The sequence below is a fragment of the Haliotis asinina genome, chromosome 4 (genome assembly GCF_037392515.1).
Source record: "Haliotis asinina isolate JCU_RB_2024 chromosome 4, JCU_Hal_asi_v2, whole genome shotgun sequence".
NCBI classification, from domain to species: domain Eukaryota; kingdom Metazoa; phylum Mollusca; class Gastropoda; order Lepetellida; family Haliotidae; genus Haliotis; species Haliotis asinina.
Window position 1 is genome coordinate 81,411,877 of NC_090283.1, and position 16,836 is coordinate 81,428,712.

General features: G+C 41.6%; 3 protein-coding genes across 3 annotated transcripts in view; all 3 read right to left on the minus strand.

The window, feature by feature from the left end:
• Positions 1 to 3,623: 3,623 nt before the first annotated feature.
• Positions 3,624 to 9,491, minus strand: LOC137281191 (monocarboxylate transporter 12-like). The gene is made up of 6 exons (XM_067812311.1): positions 9,185 to 9,491; positions 7,603 to 7,866; positions 6,529 to 6,918; positions 5,569 to 5,694; positions 4,810 to 4,906; positions 3,624 to 3,726 (listed from the first exon to the last, which is right to left on the minus strand). The coding sequence occupies exons 1-6, from the start codon at positions 9,489 to 9,491 to the stop codon at positions 3,624 to 3,626; spliced, it is 1,287 nt and encodes a 428-aa protein (XP_067668412.1).
• Positions 9,492 to 11,764: 2,273 nt separating this feature from the next.
• On the minus strand, positions 11,765 to 12,490 carry LOC137281192 (uncharacterized). Its single transcript, XM_067812312.1, has one exon. It carries the CDS (start codon positions 12,488 to 12,490, stop codon positions 11,765 to 11,767), a length of 726 nt encoding a protein of 241 aa, XP_067668413.1.
• Positions 12,491 to 13,408: 918 nt separating this feature from the next.
• The window catches only part of LOC137281193 (uncharacterized), a 33,590-nt gene continuing 30,162 nt past the window's right edge, over positions 13,409 to 16,836 (minus strand). The window contains exon 34 of the mRNA XM_067812313.1: positions 13,409 to 13,810. Within this exon, the coding sequence (XP_067668414.1) occupies positions 13,409 to 13,810 (402 nt within the window). The remainder of the gene's footprint in view (positions 13,811 to 16,836) is intronic.

Consider the following 16,836-nt stretch of genomic DNA (forward strand, 5'->3'; position numbering starts at 1 on the left):
ATGTTCAATCAGTGCGTTAGTGAGTCACATGTGAAATGTTCAAGGGAGTAGTATAAAGATTTCATAGAATTTCACAGTAGTACACAGATCAATGGACGGAAACGAACCTGTCTTTAGACAGTTCACTTGGGAGACAAAGTGGATGTGTGAGTGAGATTGGTTTTTACGCCACTTTAGGCAATATTCCAGCAATATTACGGCGGGGAACACCAGAAAGGGGCTTCACACATTGTACCCCTGTGGAGGAACCAAATTCAAAGACTACGAGCGAACCTTTAACCACTAGAATGCCCCGGGAGACAAAGTGACTGGACAAGACTGACCACTTACCTTGTACCACAGCAAGCCCAACAGGGTTAGCAAAACCAATATACGCAGTCCTATATATATCAAAACGTCTTCCGATATCAACCGTCTCTTTCCTGTTTGGAGAGATCCAAATATACCGGCGTCAGCGAACAGATGTCACATGGCACAATGCACATAGACCAAACACAATCCGGTCGGAGGTAGATATGATCTGCTGTATCCACACAAGTCTTAAATTATTAAACTGGAGTACACTAATTACTTCTAATGATTTTCAATCACATTAATTATTTCCAATATCTTGCATACTCAATTCCAGTTACATTGTAGAATTTTTATCAATATCGAGGTTAATATAATCTCGGTTTATTAACGTGAATACTGTATATTAACTAGATGATAGCATATTGGTTTCAGCTGCCGCTAAGGTCACTATGCATCTACTTGCGCTATGAATAATGAACTCTGACAAACGCATGGGAAATAATAAGATTATCGTTATGACAATTTTCCTCTCTCATGAAGCATTCACTAGAAATATTTTGGTCAAATGTTCGTTAACTAAAGTACTAGACACGCACGACTTTTAAACTTTTGCAAATTTCTGCACTGAATATTTTGTAAGAATGGGCGTCATGGAAACCAATTATGAAGCAGAATGCAAGTAATAGGCAGTGTCAGCGAATACATTGTGACCTACGACGACTTATTATCATTCGTCTTGCAACTTACAGGAAAGGGGACAATGGCGAGGCTGAAAGCTACTGGTAAAAACAAATATGCTGAAAAATATATATCGTCATTCTGATTTTACATAGTGCATACAATAGAAACATTGTGTTGCATGACGAAAAGTTATTACAATGAGCGTTGCTTGAGAATTTCGCCCTGATCTACCTACAGTATACAATTATACAGGAGCTGCAGAATATTAAATTTCCTCTCTGATGTTTTAACCTTAGTAGGCTAGAAAAATAGACACCAGACTTTGTTGTGCGTTACAAGACAGTATGTTGCCTCAGCTTTTTATCGTACATAGATAAAAGCACTGTGCCATGAGTTGTGTTTGTTTGGCTTCCTGTACTGAATGTGGTAGGGAACATAACAGTGCCTGATAACCAAAGGTCATATAAAATGGGTTTGCGTGTTTACGTTTAACGTTTTATAACGATATATAAAAATGGCTTGAGATTGGAAAATGAATTTTCTTCTATGGCGTCAAATGACAAAAGAGAGGTGATGCAGATGATGCAGATCATAGACAAGGGAGCATAACATCGCCATGTGTATTCGCTGTGGATACCAACACTATAGTTTCGTGAGGGTTTTTCCACGGTGGACGGAGTTATTTCAATACAAGGATCTACACAGTATCCGGAAACAGTTTGGTAGTATATATTACTTATGGCATCGGATGGTCAGTATAGGTGTGTAAGTTAGTGCTTAGAATCACATATTTCCCTGCTTGTGTAGATCAAGTTTGAATCTTCCACCATATTTAAGAAAGTGCTAGCAGGTCTTCAAACGTAATACATTATGCTGTAAAAATACATTGTTTTAGGTGACGTTTTGACTTGCCTGGTGTGTTTTACGACGTCGGAGAACGACATTGGTACGTTGATGAGTATATATCTTACCTAATTTACTTCCAAAGTATGTAAAATATCGGCTTGTTAGTCCGAATGTGACGCTGGCTAGACAGAAGATGGAATGACTGATTTCACTATATGCATAATGTCTTGAATAAAAATAAACAATTAGATAGTTTGAGCGTGTGTCTTAAATTGGAAAACACTCGCCCCTGTTTGGTGTGAGTCTATCGAAAAACAATATGATCGCATCAAAACACAAATATTGTCAGGATATGAGTTTTAATTGTTCCTTATTATGCTGTTTTTTCTCTTCATAATTGTACAATGAAAGCTGAAAGAAACTCTCCTTCTTAAGGAACCTATCAGAATTTTACATTTTGCAATTATACAAATACAATTATGCATTTGCATACAATTAACAATACAAATTTTCTTTGCAATATTAAACCAAGCTGCTGTTCATTACCCTGTGTATATGAAATTACAATATTACTCTGCATAGGAACTAAGACACATGTTGCGGTTATGCCTTCAGTTCATCTTCTAAGACTTGTACAAAGGTTTAAAATGCGGCGTATCATGCTACACGAGAATGCTACACATTGTAAAAACTGAATATGTCTTTGCTGGCTTTCCATACAAATGTCCTGCGTTTGTTTTCACACCCAGTATCTTTCGTTTGATTTCATCGTGACACTTGGTATTGATTAAAGAAAGCATTTGCTATTTGATTTTAAAATGTATGAGGAATTCTGTTGTGTATTTGTCGCAACTGAGTGTGAAATTTACGTGATGTAATAGGCGTCTTTTGAAAGGCTTTCGCGACTTTGGGAACGTTATCAAATATGGCGGAAAGATCACTTCGGCGTCCTTCACATCCCAACCGATTCTATGTGTATCGGTGACGTTTCGTCTTTGAAATTTAAACCTCTGATTAATTATTTGATTTTCACAATTAAAAATATACACCACATGAATCGTGATTTCGTACTGTGTCAAACAATGGCGACATTTGTAATGCACCTAATTTCTAAAAGTCATTTCCAGCACATTTTGCTTTGCTTGATATATTAGTGAATGGTATAAAGAACAGACGATACACGTCCTGTAAGATAGAAACTCCGAAGTGCCTTTGCATTTCAACGTAGAGGATGAAGAGGAAGGACAGCTTTGTTGCAGATGTATCTATTGTTCCAGCTGTTTGTTTTGCATAAATATTCACGGAGAAGAATAATGGAATATCTCAGATGACTGTCTATGCATACTGACACTTATCAGCAACATCTATAACATCTTACGTCTGTGTATTAGGAACCTCCAAATGTTATTAGGGTGAAATGATGTGACGGTGTCTCCGAATGACGCTGTCTGCAAAGTCCAAAAAGATACGAATCTGAATGAGTGAGTGAGTTTTACGTCCACTACACAATATTCCAGCTATAAACAATCGAGTCTGGGCCAGACAATCCAGTGATTAACAGGATAACCATCGATCTGCGCAATTGGGAACCGATGACATGTGTCAACCAAGTCGGCGAGCCTGACCACCCGATCCCGTTAGTCGCATCTTACGACAAGCATAGTCGCCTTCTATGGCAAGCATGGGTTGCTGAAGACCTATTATACCCCGGGACCTTCACGGTCTACACGAAAGCACTTCCGTGATGTTCCGGTGTGTTGACAGATGTCCATAAATGAAAGGTTAAGAAATGCTTGACTGTCCTAATGCTTCACTTCACTGTACACAGGCTTGGAGTTGGTGAATCCTCTCATGATGAGGAAATGCACTGTGCGGGTGATGTAGCGATATGATTGGTCGAAAGGCCTGGGGAAACTCCCATTCACATGCATTCACTATAACACACAGCTAGGGAAGAGGAACGTGTTTCCGTAAGCATCCCAGTACCCCTTTGTTACACTGATTGATGTTTTCATTGATTGCAGTTTCTTTAAATGTAGGTGACTGTGCCGAACAAATGGTCCAGTAGTAAGGATACCGCACTGAGCTGTGCAGAGTTGTTCGGATCCTGGACGTTTCCCTGTTTTTTCGACAACATACTCGTGTATGATTACACGATGCCATTTAGAAAGTGGTCAAATGCAACATATGTCATATTTGGGATTTTACTTTCATAGTAAAGTACCAAAAAAGTACCAGACTTTGTACTTTACTAAGAAAGTAAAATCCCAAATATGACATATGTTGCATTTGACCACTTTCTAAATGGCATCGTGTAATCATAGCTTTCGGCCGTTGGAGCCTTGCCAATTTACACTCATCAGAGGGGTACACAAAGTACGCAGTCTAGACTACCAGTTGTCCGACTTTCCTTTTTTTGTGGAAGTCGCGGTGGCTGAGTGGGCTAGGCGGCTGACTTTGAGTGTTGGCGATTAGGTGCCTGACTCTGAGGGTGCGGGTTCGAATCCCGGATGGGACTCAACCCAAAAAGTACCAGAATTTGTACTTTACTAGGAAAGGGAAATCCCAATATGACATATGATTCTCGTGTACGTCATCAAAACAACTCTGCTCCGACTTTGTTTTTATACGCTCACAAAGCTAACGTCATATGGCCAAAGTGCACTTATACGATCGTTCAATCACTCACTAGGTCTGGTTGTATTAGACAAATCAGTTTGATGTCATTTCCACGCAAAAACCACACAACAAAAGTGACATTAATTTTAAAATACAATTGTTCTAACGAGCAACAGAACAACTCTTTCTTTACGATATACTCTCTTCAGAACAGTCAGATGTGGGAAAACAGCTATTCTATACCAGAAATACAGTCCCCCATGAATATCAAAGGATCAGCCTCCAAAGTGTATAGTGAGCGCCAATCTAACTGACAGACGCTAATGCACGTGATCAGTTAGACGATCTGATGATTGATGTCTCAGATACAGAATGAGTCCGACATAAACAAGTCCACAGACTAAAAACACAACCCCGGTGAAGTAGAATGACGTCAAGTAACTTCCGGTCGTGTCGTACAGGAAACCTGAAATAAAGCCACAGAAATAACGTATGTTAAATTCTAGTCTGGAATAATGCCATGAGATGTCCAACATGTATAAGATGGGGTAGCAAAGAGGGAAAGGTAATGGATGAAGACCATGTCTGTTACAACTTGCTTCGCTGAAAACTCTGGTGTCATTACCAAGCCAATAATGACGGAACCTCAACTTCCATGTTAGATGTAAGTTGTTCATCCATACATATACATCGTTTCAAAAGTTTAGACTCATTTAAAACGCCCACTTTATGGTATGCATATGGTTACATTGAGACTGATTTCTTTTGATTTCAGGATCGATGAACTACTCAAAAACAAAATCTAATTGCAACAAAACCAAATTTTTGGCACATGCACTCGGCAAAACAACTGTGGTGATTTATTCATAATTTTGGAAATCCGAATAACAAACATGGTTTTTTTAAAACAAACGATCATTATTTGGTTGGTTTTCGCTATTTGTTACGATGGGGGACCACTTGGTAGTGGAAGAGCCAGGTATGTGAGTTGCAAGTATGAAACTGAAATTTCACTAAACAAGCTTTTGGATTACCTGGCTGTAATACTTGATGAATATTCTACTAATAGATATCTAAGAACGATAATATGCCACCTAAAATGTTTGCCAATTCGTAGGATCTGCTCACCAGCGAGAGGCGATGCCAGCAAAATACATATTCCGCCCAGGAACGTCAGCATACCCAGAGCATTGGCGGTCTGGTCCAGGCCAACGATCTCCGTAATGACGACCGCAATGAAACCAGTGTAGCTGCCTGCAATCATCATCATAACATAGATCATATAGCACTGCACGGACACCCTCTAAGCACACACAACTAAATCGACTTATTATCCCGGATAAAAGGCTGTCGTTGAAGTGCCAGGGGGTTAATAGTCACATGACCTATCCCCCCGGGTACCCATGGTCTGCTGAGTGAACAGAGGCAAATTTGCACAGACACTATTTTTCATTTGTTGCGTTGTGGGGCATGACAGAAGTCCCAGAAACCCTGGGGAGTGAAGTTAGTAAGCACAGTCACCCATTTATGACTTTCCGTGGCCAGCGTTGCTTAACTTCAACATATTTGTGACACACAAGACAACACAATACAATCTGTCTGCATGGCCGGCTACAGAACTGTGTACATTGTCACCTGTCTGTTTGTTCCATCGGTATATATTATTGCACAATGTCATTTACAAAGTGGTAAAATGTAACATGTCATATTTGGGATTATACTCTTTGTAAAGTACGATTTCTAGTATTTTTGGTTGTCACATCCGGGATTCGAAACCGCACCCTCAGAGTGAGGCAACTAATTGCCAGTACACGAAGTCAGTACCCACTCATCCACCGCGACTTCCCCAAATATGAATGTCGGACAACTGGTAGCCTAGAGTGCGGGATTTGTGTACACTTTGCGTAGGCTAGTACACTTTGTTACCCATGTCCTGAACAATGAAAAAAAAACAAAGCAAAAACAATGTAGCTAAAATATCTATTCTACATAGATTTTGACAAACACACTTGGGTACAAGGTACACTGACTTGTGGGCAAATGTGCACATTGCACGAAGTACATAATTATGTCGTCAGAGTAACTCACCAATAAAACCACCATGCACGGCAGCATATACGGCAAACAACGTGTACGTGTTTATGAACGTGCACAACAGTGTCGCTACCCCACAGACGAGCAGCATACCCGCATGACACAATAGCACGCTGACACACTGCAGGGTGGAGACGAACCCAAACAGGAGCCTCCCAGCAATACCAGCAATACCCATGATGGAGACCAGGATTGATGCGTTGCCCTTGGTTACTCCGGTGAGACGAGCCAGGTCGGGCAGATGGACGAAAGGGACGATGTACACCAGGTAGGTCGTCGTGATGATGAGGAGGATGACTGTGAATGCGCGGTTGTTCATCACGGCGAAGAAGTTGCTGAATTGTCTAGTGCATCGGGAACATATACCAGTCTTCTGGACATGTTCTGTAACAGAGAACGCAATGTATGAGGGAAGATGCTGACAAATGGTTGGACTCCTTACGGCGCTAGGATAATGGTGCCTGTAAATGTGTCTGCGTCCCTTGTTATGATTCAAGGGTCCAACCACTACCTTCTGTCCCTTCTAGTTGTCTCTGCACGGAATGAGGAACCAGGCTGCAAAGCATTTGTATTTAATGTTTCCTGTTAATGTTCGAGCAATGCATATGAATGTTATCATCTTCGCCCACGAAACAACTCGGACAGACAGTAAGTATTATCGATGCATGTCAGGTTGGACCTGGCTTGAACGTATTGTATGCCTGACAGTTAGACAGTGCGTTAAGACATTAATACATCTTCCGAAACATTTACCAAAAAAAAAATGAAACCAAACAATGTCACAACAAAAGTTCTTGCAAAAAATATGCTTAGATTTCTATATATATTAGGACATTTATCTATATTCATATTTACATATATTTACATTTATTTCCTATGTACGTGTAATGCGTGTCAAGAGCTGCTAAAAGTACCGTTGTCAAGTAATCGTCCTCAAGATGATTCAGATCCTCAATCAGTAGCGGACTTGATTGAGTCAACACGACGTCTTTAGTGCCAGAAGAAACAAGGGATATTTTGCATAGAAGAGGGTCACGTTACGGTACATATAGATCATGATTTACAAACCATTCGAATCCATTTTCTTGTTTGACTTGACCGGCATCATGAAGAGTGCCCCACAAACGACGATGTTCAGGGCTACCCCCGACAGGACCAGCATCAGGCCCCGCCACCCATACTCCTCTATCAGCACCCTGAACAACGGGGGAAAGCACATCGTCCCCACACCAGCACCGACTGAGGACATGGACAGCGCCAGACCCCTCCTCCTCAGGAAGTAGCTGGACACAGCCACCACGGCAGGCACCATGGCCAGCCCCAGACCAGTTCCTGAAATTTATTTTCAATACAGCTTTTCCATCACTGACCAAATTGGTCCTCCTGTAACAATACTATATGCAGAAAGTTGGGGTGCCATCTTAATACAGGAACGCAGAAAGGATCAGCTAAAAAGAAAGTTTCAAGTTTTCAAGTTATTATTTACAAGTGATAAGGATACCATTAAATTATCCCACGGATAACAAAAATGTATAGGAATATATCACGAATTTTCATTTCGTCTCCAGTGAGTAGCATGGAGTACTCCGCTGCTATCATGCCACAAACGTCAAACATAAAGATATTGCTGAAGCATCAAGTATGAACCTACCACCCACCAGACCGAAACTGAGGTACAGGAAGTGCAGGTTTGGAGCGAAGAAACTTGCCAGGAAGCCAATGGAAGCCACACATCCTGCGATTATTGACGTCACACGGCAGCCGTAGCGGCCAATCAGAAGACTGGATAGAGGTCCACATGTGGAAAACAGAGGGATGCTAGCTACAGACACTTAGATATGCATACAGGGTCCTGTTTACACAATATGGCCGACCAGTCGGAAAAGGAACATGTGTTCATTCATGTCCAATCACTGTGAGGCGAGGGTGGTTAATGGGGACCGCGCGAATATAGTGTACAATAGTGCATGCTGTTTTTGTACGATGTGTAATGAGATCGAATAACAAAGGTATGGTATATGAAAAACAATTATCCATGTGAAATGAATAATCGTGAATCAATATTCGGCTTGTCTGTCATCGAGAAATGTCAGACATCAAACTAGAAAGAACAACTTCCCGTTACCAAGAGCCCTCATGTGTTTTTGTTTACGATCCACAAAAGATGTCTGACTTTGGAGCTTTGCTATACAGCACAAAAGAGACACGGACATGTCATGGACAGTCCATGGCGTTATCAACACGGGATATTGTGCGTGTGTCCGGCGCATTGAACTGCTGATACTAGTTCAATGCATCCACATTCATTGGTACCAGGACCTCAGTTAGCAACGGTGCTTAGTACACGTGTAAAAGCTGTATCGCACACGTATGTCTCACACATTATGTGATTTTCAGCAAGCAATATCCCAGCTATATAGAGACGACATGTAAATAACCGACACCATTATAATCCTGCATCAAGTCATCGAGCTTGGCCACACTATCCCGTGGGTTGCTACTTCATAAACCGGTGAAGATACCAAGTATCGTGCATGACTGATATTCTAAATGTTGATTAATTTAAAGTCACCCATTCACGTGCAAAGAAACAAAACATTTGTCAAATTGCTGTAACGAATATGGCCGCCCGATACAAGGAGGTAATTACCTGTAAAGTGTAACGCCCCCGTAGCCACAGATCCAACCCAGGCGGCCTCGCTTCGAGTAGACTGAAACACATCAACCAACTCCACATAGATGGCTCCAAAGCCGTACATGATGCCGAACACAATCCCCATCATAACGGCCCGTGCGGCGACACACACCCAGCCCCACCCACCTTCTGGGGACTGGGGGTCACGGACGACGTTGTCTGGGGGGTTAGTTTCAAACAGTGCTTCTTCGATGTCGGGAGTTAGTTTCGTTTTTTGTCCTGAGGTATGTTCGCCAAGGAGATGATCTTCAACCCGTTCCATTGCTCGCATGTATTTCATATGCCTTGCTCGCCCATTGTCACATTGAGACCTGGCGGCCGTGCTTTTGCATATTCATGTCTATAAATAGAGCAACAGACATAGGTACAAAGGTCGGACCATTTTTCGTCAAATCATATCCCGTTTGGTGGGCTTTGGACTCACAATAACTTCTAAACGGATGAATGACGTCAGACCCGCAAATGTCGTTCGACATTTGGCTAAAGTAGATCAGCTGACAGAAATAACTGAAGCTGGACGGACTGACCTGAGCTCTTGTCATTGACGATGTCTCTTTCCTAAACAACCTGCGAAGGAGACCGAGGGGACGGGACGTTGAAGGGCTAGTTACTGCACTCTTCACTAGGGGTGGCTAGTGAGGAGGGAGCAAATACTGCGATGGCTATAGTCTATGGCGACCAACAATTGCAATACTTTTCTACTTGGGTTGTCTCATTTGAAACCATTTTCCAAATGAATGTATAGTGTCTATGAGAGAGTTCAGGTAGCTCAGTCTCTTTCAATAAGTGGCAAGAAACTTAAAAGCCTGAAACCTCAAGAAAACAGTATGCTGGACAGGAAATGATGACTCTAAAATCAAAGTGAACAAATCTGGTACTTCCTGTAACTAGGGAGAGTCATTGACATCGATGCATCGATAGTTTTTCGTTTCTAACTGATTCATTACTATCGGAGGGTCGACAGATTGTAATTCATCGATATTTCGGCACATCGTTACTGTCCTGATAATCACACATAACCTATGCTGACAGAAAACGTAGGTTTCCGTAAGTGAGACTAAGTGTCATCATGAGTGAACGGATTTCTATCCTGTTTATGTCCTTCGTTGACGTTATAATACACATTACCTTCATCAGTCTTGACTTAGTCACGATAACTGAAATATTGCCAAAGTTAATTTGAATTTTAACTCACTCACTAACTTTTCCCTTCTCAATACTTTGTTTCAGTGTCAGAATAGATAGGCCTATGACTTGCTAGCGACCGACACAACTAGATAAACGTTACATGGCTTCACTGGTAACTGTAATTCTGCTTGGAGTAAGCCCTTAGTGTAACGTGTTATAACGTGTTCAAAGCCACCACCAATTTTAATACGCTTTTGGTTGAGTCTCATCCGGGATTCGAACAACACATTTACACAGAGGCACCAAATCGACAGCACAAAGTCAGCGATCCTACCCACTGCAGCTCTCACAGAAAAATGGTAGTCTGACGTGACGAACTAAAAGCCCAGGAAACGTTGTGTATGTAACAAAACAGTTGACATTAAAAAATATTTGGTTTCTGCTTGACCTATGGTAGTCCAAACCACACATTTTATGTACATCCCTGTAAGGGTAAATATGGCATGTAACTAACTAACATTCATTTCACGTGTACACGTGTACGTGTAGTTTCTGTGGGTTTCTCGCTGAATTCCTCCGAGTAGAGATTGCTGGGTAAAGTTAGTGTCGTAGATAGAAAGGCGACACGGAACACTCTCCTTGAACTCTCTTTGAAATTTATTTCAGGATGTTAAAACCATATCGATATCAGAGTATTGACACAATACCAGAGTACTGAATTAGATGTGTCAGATGGTTAATGGATTGTGGTTGTAATACTGCAGAAAGTGCATTGCGATGTAGCAAGTTAGTGAGTGAGTTGGGTTTTACGCCACTTTTAGCAATATTCCAGCAATATTCCAGCAATATGACGTCAGGGGACACCAGAAATGAGCTTCACACATTGTTACCATCTGTGCGATGTAGGGAAGTGTCAAAGTGTCCTGACACGGATATGATGATGACCACTCGTCCACCAGCTGGAGCATAAGTCTCACTTTTGAACCAACAGCAAGTGGAAAAGTGGTGTCAAGGGAAAGGTTCGTCAGGCGTGTGACACATCCTGGTGTGACAAGAGGAAAATGGACCGAGAATTCTCTTACTTCCGTACATACTTATCCTGTGGAAACAGTAGTGTTTGATAGCCTACGTATGACACAGAACTTCAAAGTCGTGCAATAATAGGCTATTTATATAGCGCCTTTCCACGTCTCAAGGATATGCTCAAAGCGCTTCCTGAGCTCCAGTTGATATATATACAGCTGGTAGGTACAAGTGGTGATAGGTCACTTGTAACGGAGAAATAAATGTGTCTGGAGTCGTGATTTGAATGTACTTAGGGAAGGAGATGATCTTAACTCAACTGGGAGAGAGTTCCACAGAGACGCTGCTGCATATGAAAAAGTTCTTGAGCCAAATGATTTTAGATTATAGCTTGGGACAGCAAGTAACAGTTGTTGTCATGAGCGCTGGAGAGTAATGTGTCAGGGTGTCCTGAAGGTAGGAAGGTCCTGAGTTATAGAAAGACTGATAGGTGAGGCAGAGAATCTTGAAATCAATCCTTTCACGAATACGAAGCCAGTGTAGAGAGTTCAGAATGGGAGACATGTGGCAGCGTGGACTGGTGAGAGTGATAACGCGTGCAGCTTTGTTCTGGATTTTCAGAGGACGATGGAGTTTAGACGAAGAGATGCCAAACAGTAAGCTGTTACAGTAATCCAGGCGGGATAAAATCAAAGTCTGTACTAGGGTGGCAGTGGCGTCTTTTGTGAGAACTTTGTGGATGCTGCCAGTGTTCTTCAGATAGTAGTGACAGGTCTTTACTAGACGATTTATCTGCTTGTCCATACTGCGGTTTGAATCCAAAAGAACACCGAGGTTTTTCAGAAGAGGAGAAAAAGGAATCGAAGATTGCCCAATGGAAATATCTGTGATAACAAATTTCTTTTGTCTTGAGACTGTGGAGATGACCATTGTTTCTGTTTTTTCATCATTAAGTTTAAGCTTGTTAGCAGACATCCAGGATCTTGTGCTGGCAAGGCATGCTTCGAGGTTGGACTTGCACTGTAGCTGACTATGTTCTGAGGACTTGAAAGTGTCAAACAGTTGGCTGTCGTCCGCATAGAAATGATGGGGCACATGGTAAGCAGACATAAGTTTTCCAAGCGGTTGAGTATACAGTACAGGCTGAAAAGAATGGGTCCAAGAACTGATCCCTGGGGAACCCCACAGGTTAGGGTGTGACTGGATGAGGACGATATTCAAATGTGAATGGACTGGATTCTGTCTGAAAGGTAGGACCTTAGCTACTCAAGAACTGCATTGGTCAAACCAAATTCTTTCCGCAAAGGTTCAAGAACAATTTCATGGTGAATTGTATCAAAAGCTGCAGATAAATCCAGAAGGACAAGCAAAGCAGAGTCACCTTGGTCGACTGTAGATCTGACTGAGTTCAAGACGTAACTAATAGCAGTTTCTGTGCTATGAGCCTGCCTCTAGGCAGACTGGTAAAAATCAATCAAGTTATGCTGAGAAAGATGATCTGAGAGTTGTCGTTTGACTACTTTTTCCAGAACTTTAGACAAAAACATCAAATTCGAGACAGGACGATATTTTTCAGGCACTGAGAGTCAAGCGTGGTTTCTTGATGAGTGGTTTGACAACAGCTTGCTTGAAGCAGGGTGGTACACAGCCTGATGATAAACTTAGGTTGATGATCTTGGTAATTATTGGCAGAATGATATCCAGTATTTTCAAGAGGAATTTTTGTGGGGATAGGATCAAGCTTGCATGAAGTTGGTTTTGAGGAATGCATTATTTTCTGGACCTCAGATTCTGCTACCGAATGAAATGAACTGAACTGGGTGTCTATGAGCTCCTCGAAAGCAACGCCATCGGAATTAACGTCACGTCTTAGTTTCCTGATCTTCTCACTGAAAAGGTATTGAAATCCTCTGCCAATGTCTTTTCGTTACTGTGAGGAAGCAAAACGTCTTTAGATTTTCCAAGGATTTTGTGGAGAGAACTGTGTAAGCGTTTTGGATTGTCTGCACTCCTTAAAGATTTCCTCGTTTATGTAATAAGCGCGAGCATTCCTGATTTCTTTTTGCGGGCACTTTTGTACAACTGTCTATGGATTTCCAAGCCGGAGATGCGCCATGTGCGCTCAGTAAAGTGTCTCTTCCTTTTTGCCTCACGGACTTGATCGTTGTAGCATGGTGATGCTTCGTGATTACGAATTTGCTTCAGTTTAACAGGGGCCTGTTTATCTAAGACGGCCGTCAAAGTGGAGTTAAGGGAATCAGATAACTCATTAACGTCATCAGATGTGTTAGAAAACAGATCTGAACTGTTCAGATCGTGACAGAATGTGCCAGTGTCAATTTTCTTCAGGTTGCGAGCTCTGATGAACTCATTGATTGGAGTGGGTCTTTGGAAATCCAAAACGAAGGAGATCATGAAATGGTCAGACATCTGCAAATCATTGACTTCTAGGTTTGTTACTAGATCATTGGATCCTGAGAGAACCCAGTCCAGCACATGACCTGAACGACGTGTGGAACTGTTAACATGTTGTTTAAGGCTGTGGGATTCCACTTTGTTGAGCACTTGCTTAGTTAAGGAATTATATTTCACATCATAATGGACATTAAAGTCCCCCATGATTACACAGGATCCAATTTTGGGACATCACAGAAGTTTGAGTTAGTGACGTGATTCATCTTTGATGGTGGAAGCTTATAGAGAGTATGTAGATTTGACTTTTCAACAATCAGACCCTTCCCGAAAATCAATGCAACACCACATCCTCTCCTGTTTAGCCTAGGTTCATTAACCAGTTTGTAGCCTGGTGGGGTAACGTCATAGCATTTTGACTCATCACTGACGGCGGCTAGCCAAGTTTTAGTGAGAAAGAGCAAATCGTTGTCATGATCGAGTATATAGTCGTATATTTCAACCGTTTTATTTTTGCAAGATTGGGAATTAAATAGACGAACTTTAATCAAATCCGAAAGGTTTGAATGTCCACTTGACTGAGTTCCTCGGACATGGGTTGAAAGCTGGTTCACTGACATCCAAATTACTGAATATTGCACTTGTTGACGGATTGTTCTTTTGTTAGCGTCGTCCACCCCGGCTACCCATTGCAGCTGGGCTGATACCCAGATGCTTAATTAGTTGATGTACATCAGAGTCAATCCATTGTCTTTTCTTCAACTGCTTGCCTATATCAATCAGTCGGCTTCTATTCAACTCAGGCTGGCACACTCCCACTGTCACAAGGCTGTGAAAGACGCATGCTTCCTTGATAGGGGAACAATGGGAGGCTTCAAATATTTTGAAAATCCAGAGTCTATTGCAATGAAAAATGAACATTTTCTAAAAGTGCTTTTTTTGCTTCAAATACACATTTCATACACATCTGTGGATATGTTAGAAACATCATGAACAATTTCCAAGGAGATCCATTGAGGATAAGTAGGTTTTTTCCAGGAAAATGTGGGAGCTCAGGTGAAATGTCAGGCGCAGGGTCCAAAACATTATGTACTTGTATATGTTATGACACGGTCAGTACTACTGCTGCTGCTACTGCTGCCAATACTTCTACTGCTGCTTCTACTAGTACTTCTGTTGCTGCTACTACTGCTGCTGCTGTTGCTACTACTACTGCTGCTACTACTACTACCACTACTAGTGCTGCTGTTGCTGCTGCTGCTACTACTACTACTACTACTACTACTACTACTGCTAAACTGATATCATCCTAACAACCAGAGCCTGCAACAGAATAATAACATGGCAGGTATATATTTGGCACTTAGAACTGCTTCAGTAAGATGGCGACGATCTGACCTAACATGTGAACAGTAAAGTGAAACATAAGGACGGTAATACATGTCTTTACAACACTTTCTTTAAGTGAAGTAATACATGTCCTTACAACACTTTCTTTATGTGAAGTAATACATGTCCTTACAACACTTTCTTTATGTGACCCGTGAAGGTCCCGGGGTAGAATAGGCCTTCATCAACCCATGCTTGCCATAAAAGGCGACTCAGCTTGTCGTAAGAGGCGACAAACGGGATCGGGTGGTCAGGCTCGCTGACTTGGTTGACGCGTGTTATCGGTTCCCAATTGCGCAGATCGATGCTCATGTTGTTGATCACTGGATTGTCTGGTCCAGGCTCGATTATTTACAGACCGCCACCATATAGCTGTAATATTGCTGAGTGCGGCGTAAAACTAAACTCACTCTCTCACTTTCTTTATGTGAAGTAATACATGTCCTTAAAACACTTTCTTTAAGTGAAGTAATACATGTCCTTACAACACTTTCTTTATGTGAAGTAATACATGTCCTTACAACACTTTCTTTATGTGACCCGTGAAGGTCCCGGGGTAGAATAGGCCTTCATCAACCCATGCTTGCCATAAAAGGCGACTCAGCTTGTCGTAAGAGGCGACAAACGGGATCGGGTGGTCAGGCTCGCTGACTTGGTTGACGCGTGTTATCGGTTCCCAATTGCGCAGATCGATGCTCATGTTGTTGATCACTGGATTGTCTGGTCCAGACTCGATTATTTACAGACCGCCACCATATAGCTGTAATATTGCTGAGTGCGGCGTAAAACTAAACTCACTCACTCACTTTCTTTATGTGAAGTAATACATGTCCTTACAACACTTTCTTTATGTGAAGTAATACATGTCCTTACAACACTTTCTTTATGTGAAGTAATACATGTCCTTACAACACTTTCTTTATGTGAAGTAATACATGTCCTTACAACACTTTCTTTATGTGAAGTAATACATGTCCTTACAACACTTTCTTTATGTGAAGTAATACATGTCCTTACAACACTTTCTTTATGTGAAGTAATACATGTCCTTACAACATTTCCTTTAAGTGAAGTAATAAAGTCGTGACTTATCGCCAGGTCAACACAACAGAAAAACAAGGAAGTGCTTTCAAATTCGTTTAATTTTTAACTTTGCAGAAACAGTCAGTCGGAAGTATCTTCACGTCACTCCACCTACAATCAAAACACATCGGGTAATTTGGATTTATTGGTAAACACGTTACGGTACAAGTTATGTGTTCCTCGATCCTCATCGTATTCCTTGATCCCGACGACTAACATTCCTGCAACAAGTGGAACGATGGCTACATTTGTAACAAGACTGTGTTAGGAAACAATGACTTGCTGTATATAACCTACCAATAATCTCTGCTGCTGTAACATTTAGCTTGGCCATATGACTTGAGATCATTGACAAAATATGTTGCAAGTACATCTCTGGACAACACTGACCCAATGGTCTTTGACTGTGACCGATGGTCTGTGGCTGTGAACATACGGCTGTATTACACTGACACAATGGTCTGTGACTGTGACCGATGGTCTGTGACTGTGAACATACGGCTGTATTACACTGACACAATGGTCTGTGACTGTGACCGATGGTCTGTGACTGTGAACATACGGCTGTATTA

What these genes read in the sequence shown, in the direction of transcription:
- LOC137281192 (XM_067812312.1), bottom strand. Translation starts at nt 12,490, where the DNA reads ATGTCTGCTTACCATGTGCCCCATCATTTCTATGCGGACGACAGCCAA.
- LOC137281191 (XM_067812311.1), bottom strand. Translation starts at nt 9,491, where the DNA reads ATGGAACGGGTTGAAGATCATCTCCTTGGCGAACATACCTCAGGACAA. An exon ending in GCTGGCATCGCCTCTCGCTG is followed by an intron (nt 4,907 to 5,568) that starts GTGAGCAGATCC and finishes GCTTTATTTCAG; the next exon opens with GTTTCCTGTACGACACGACC. An exon ending in GTTTATGTCGGACTCATTCT is followed by an intron (nt 3,727 to 4,809) that starts GTATCTGAGACA and finishes GAGTTTCCCCAG; the next exon opens with GCCTTTCGACCAATCATATC.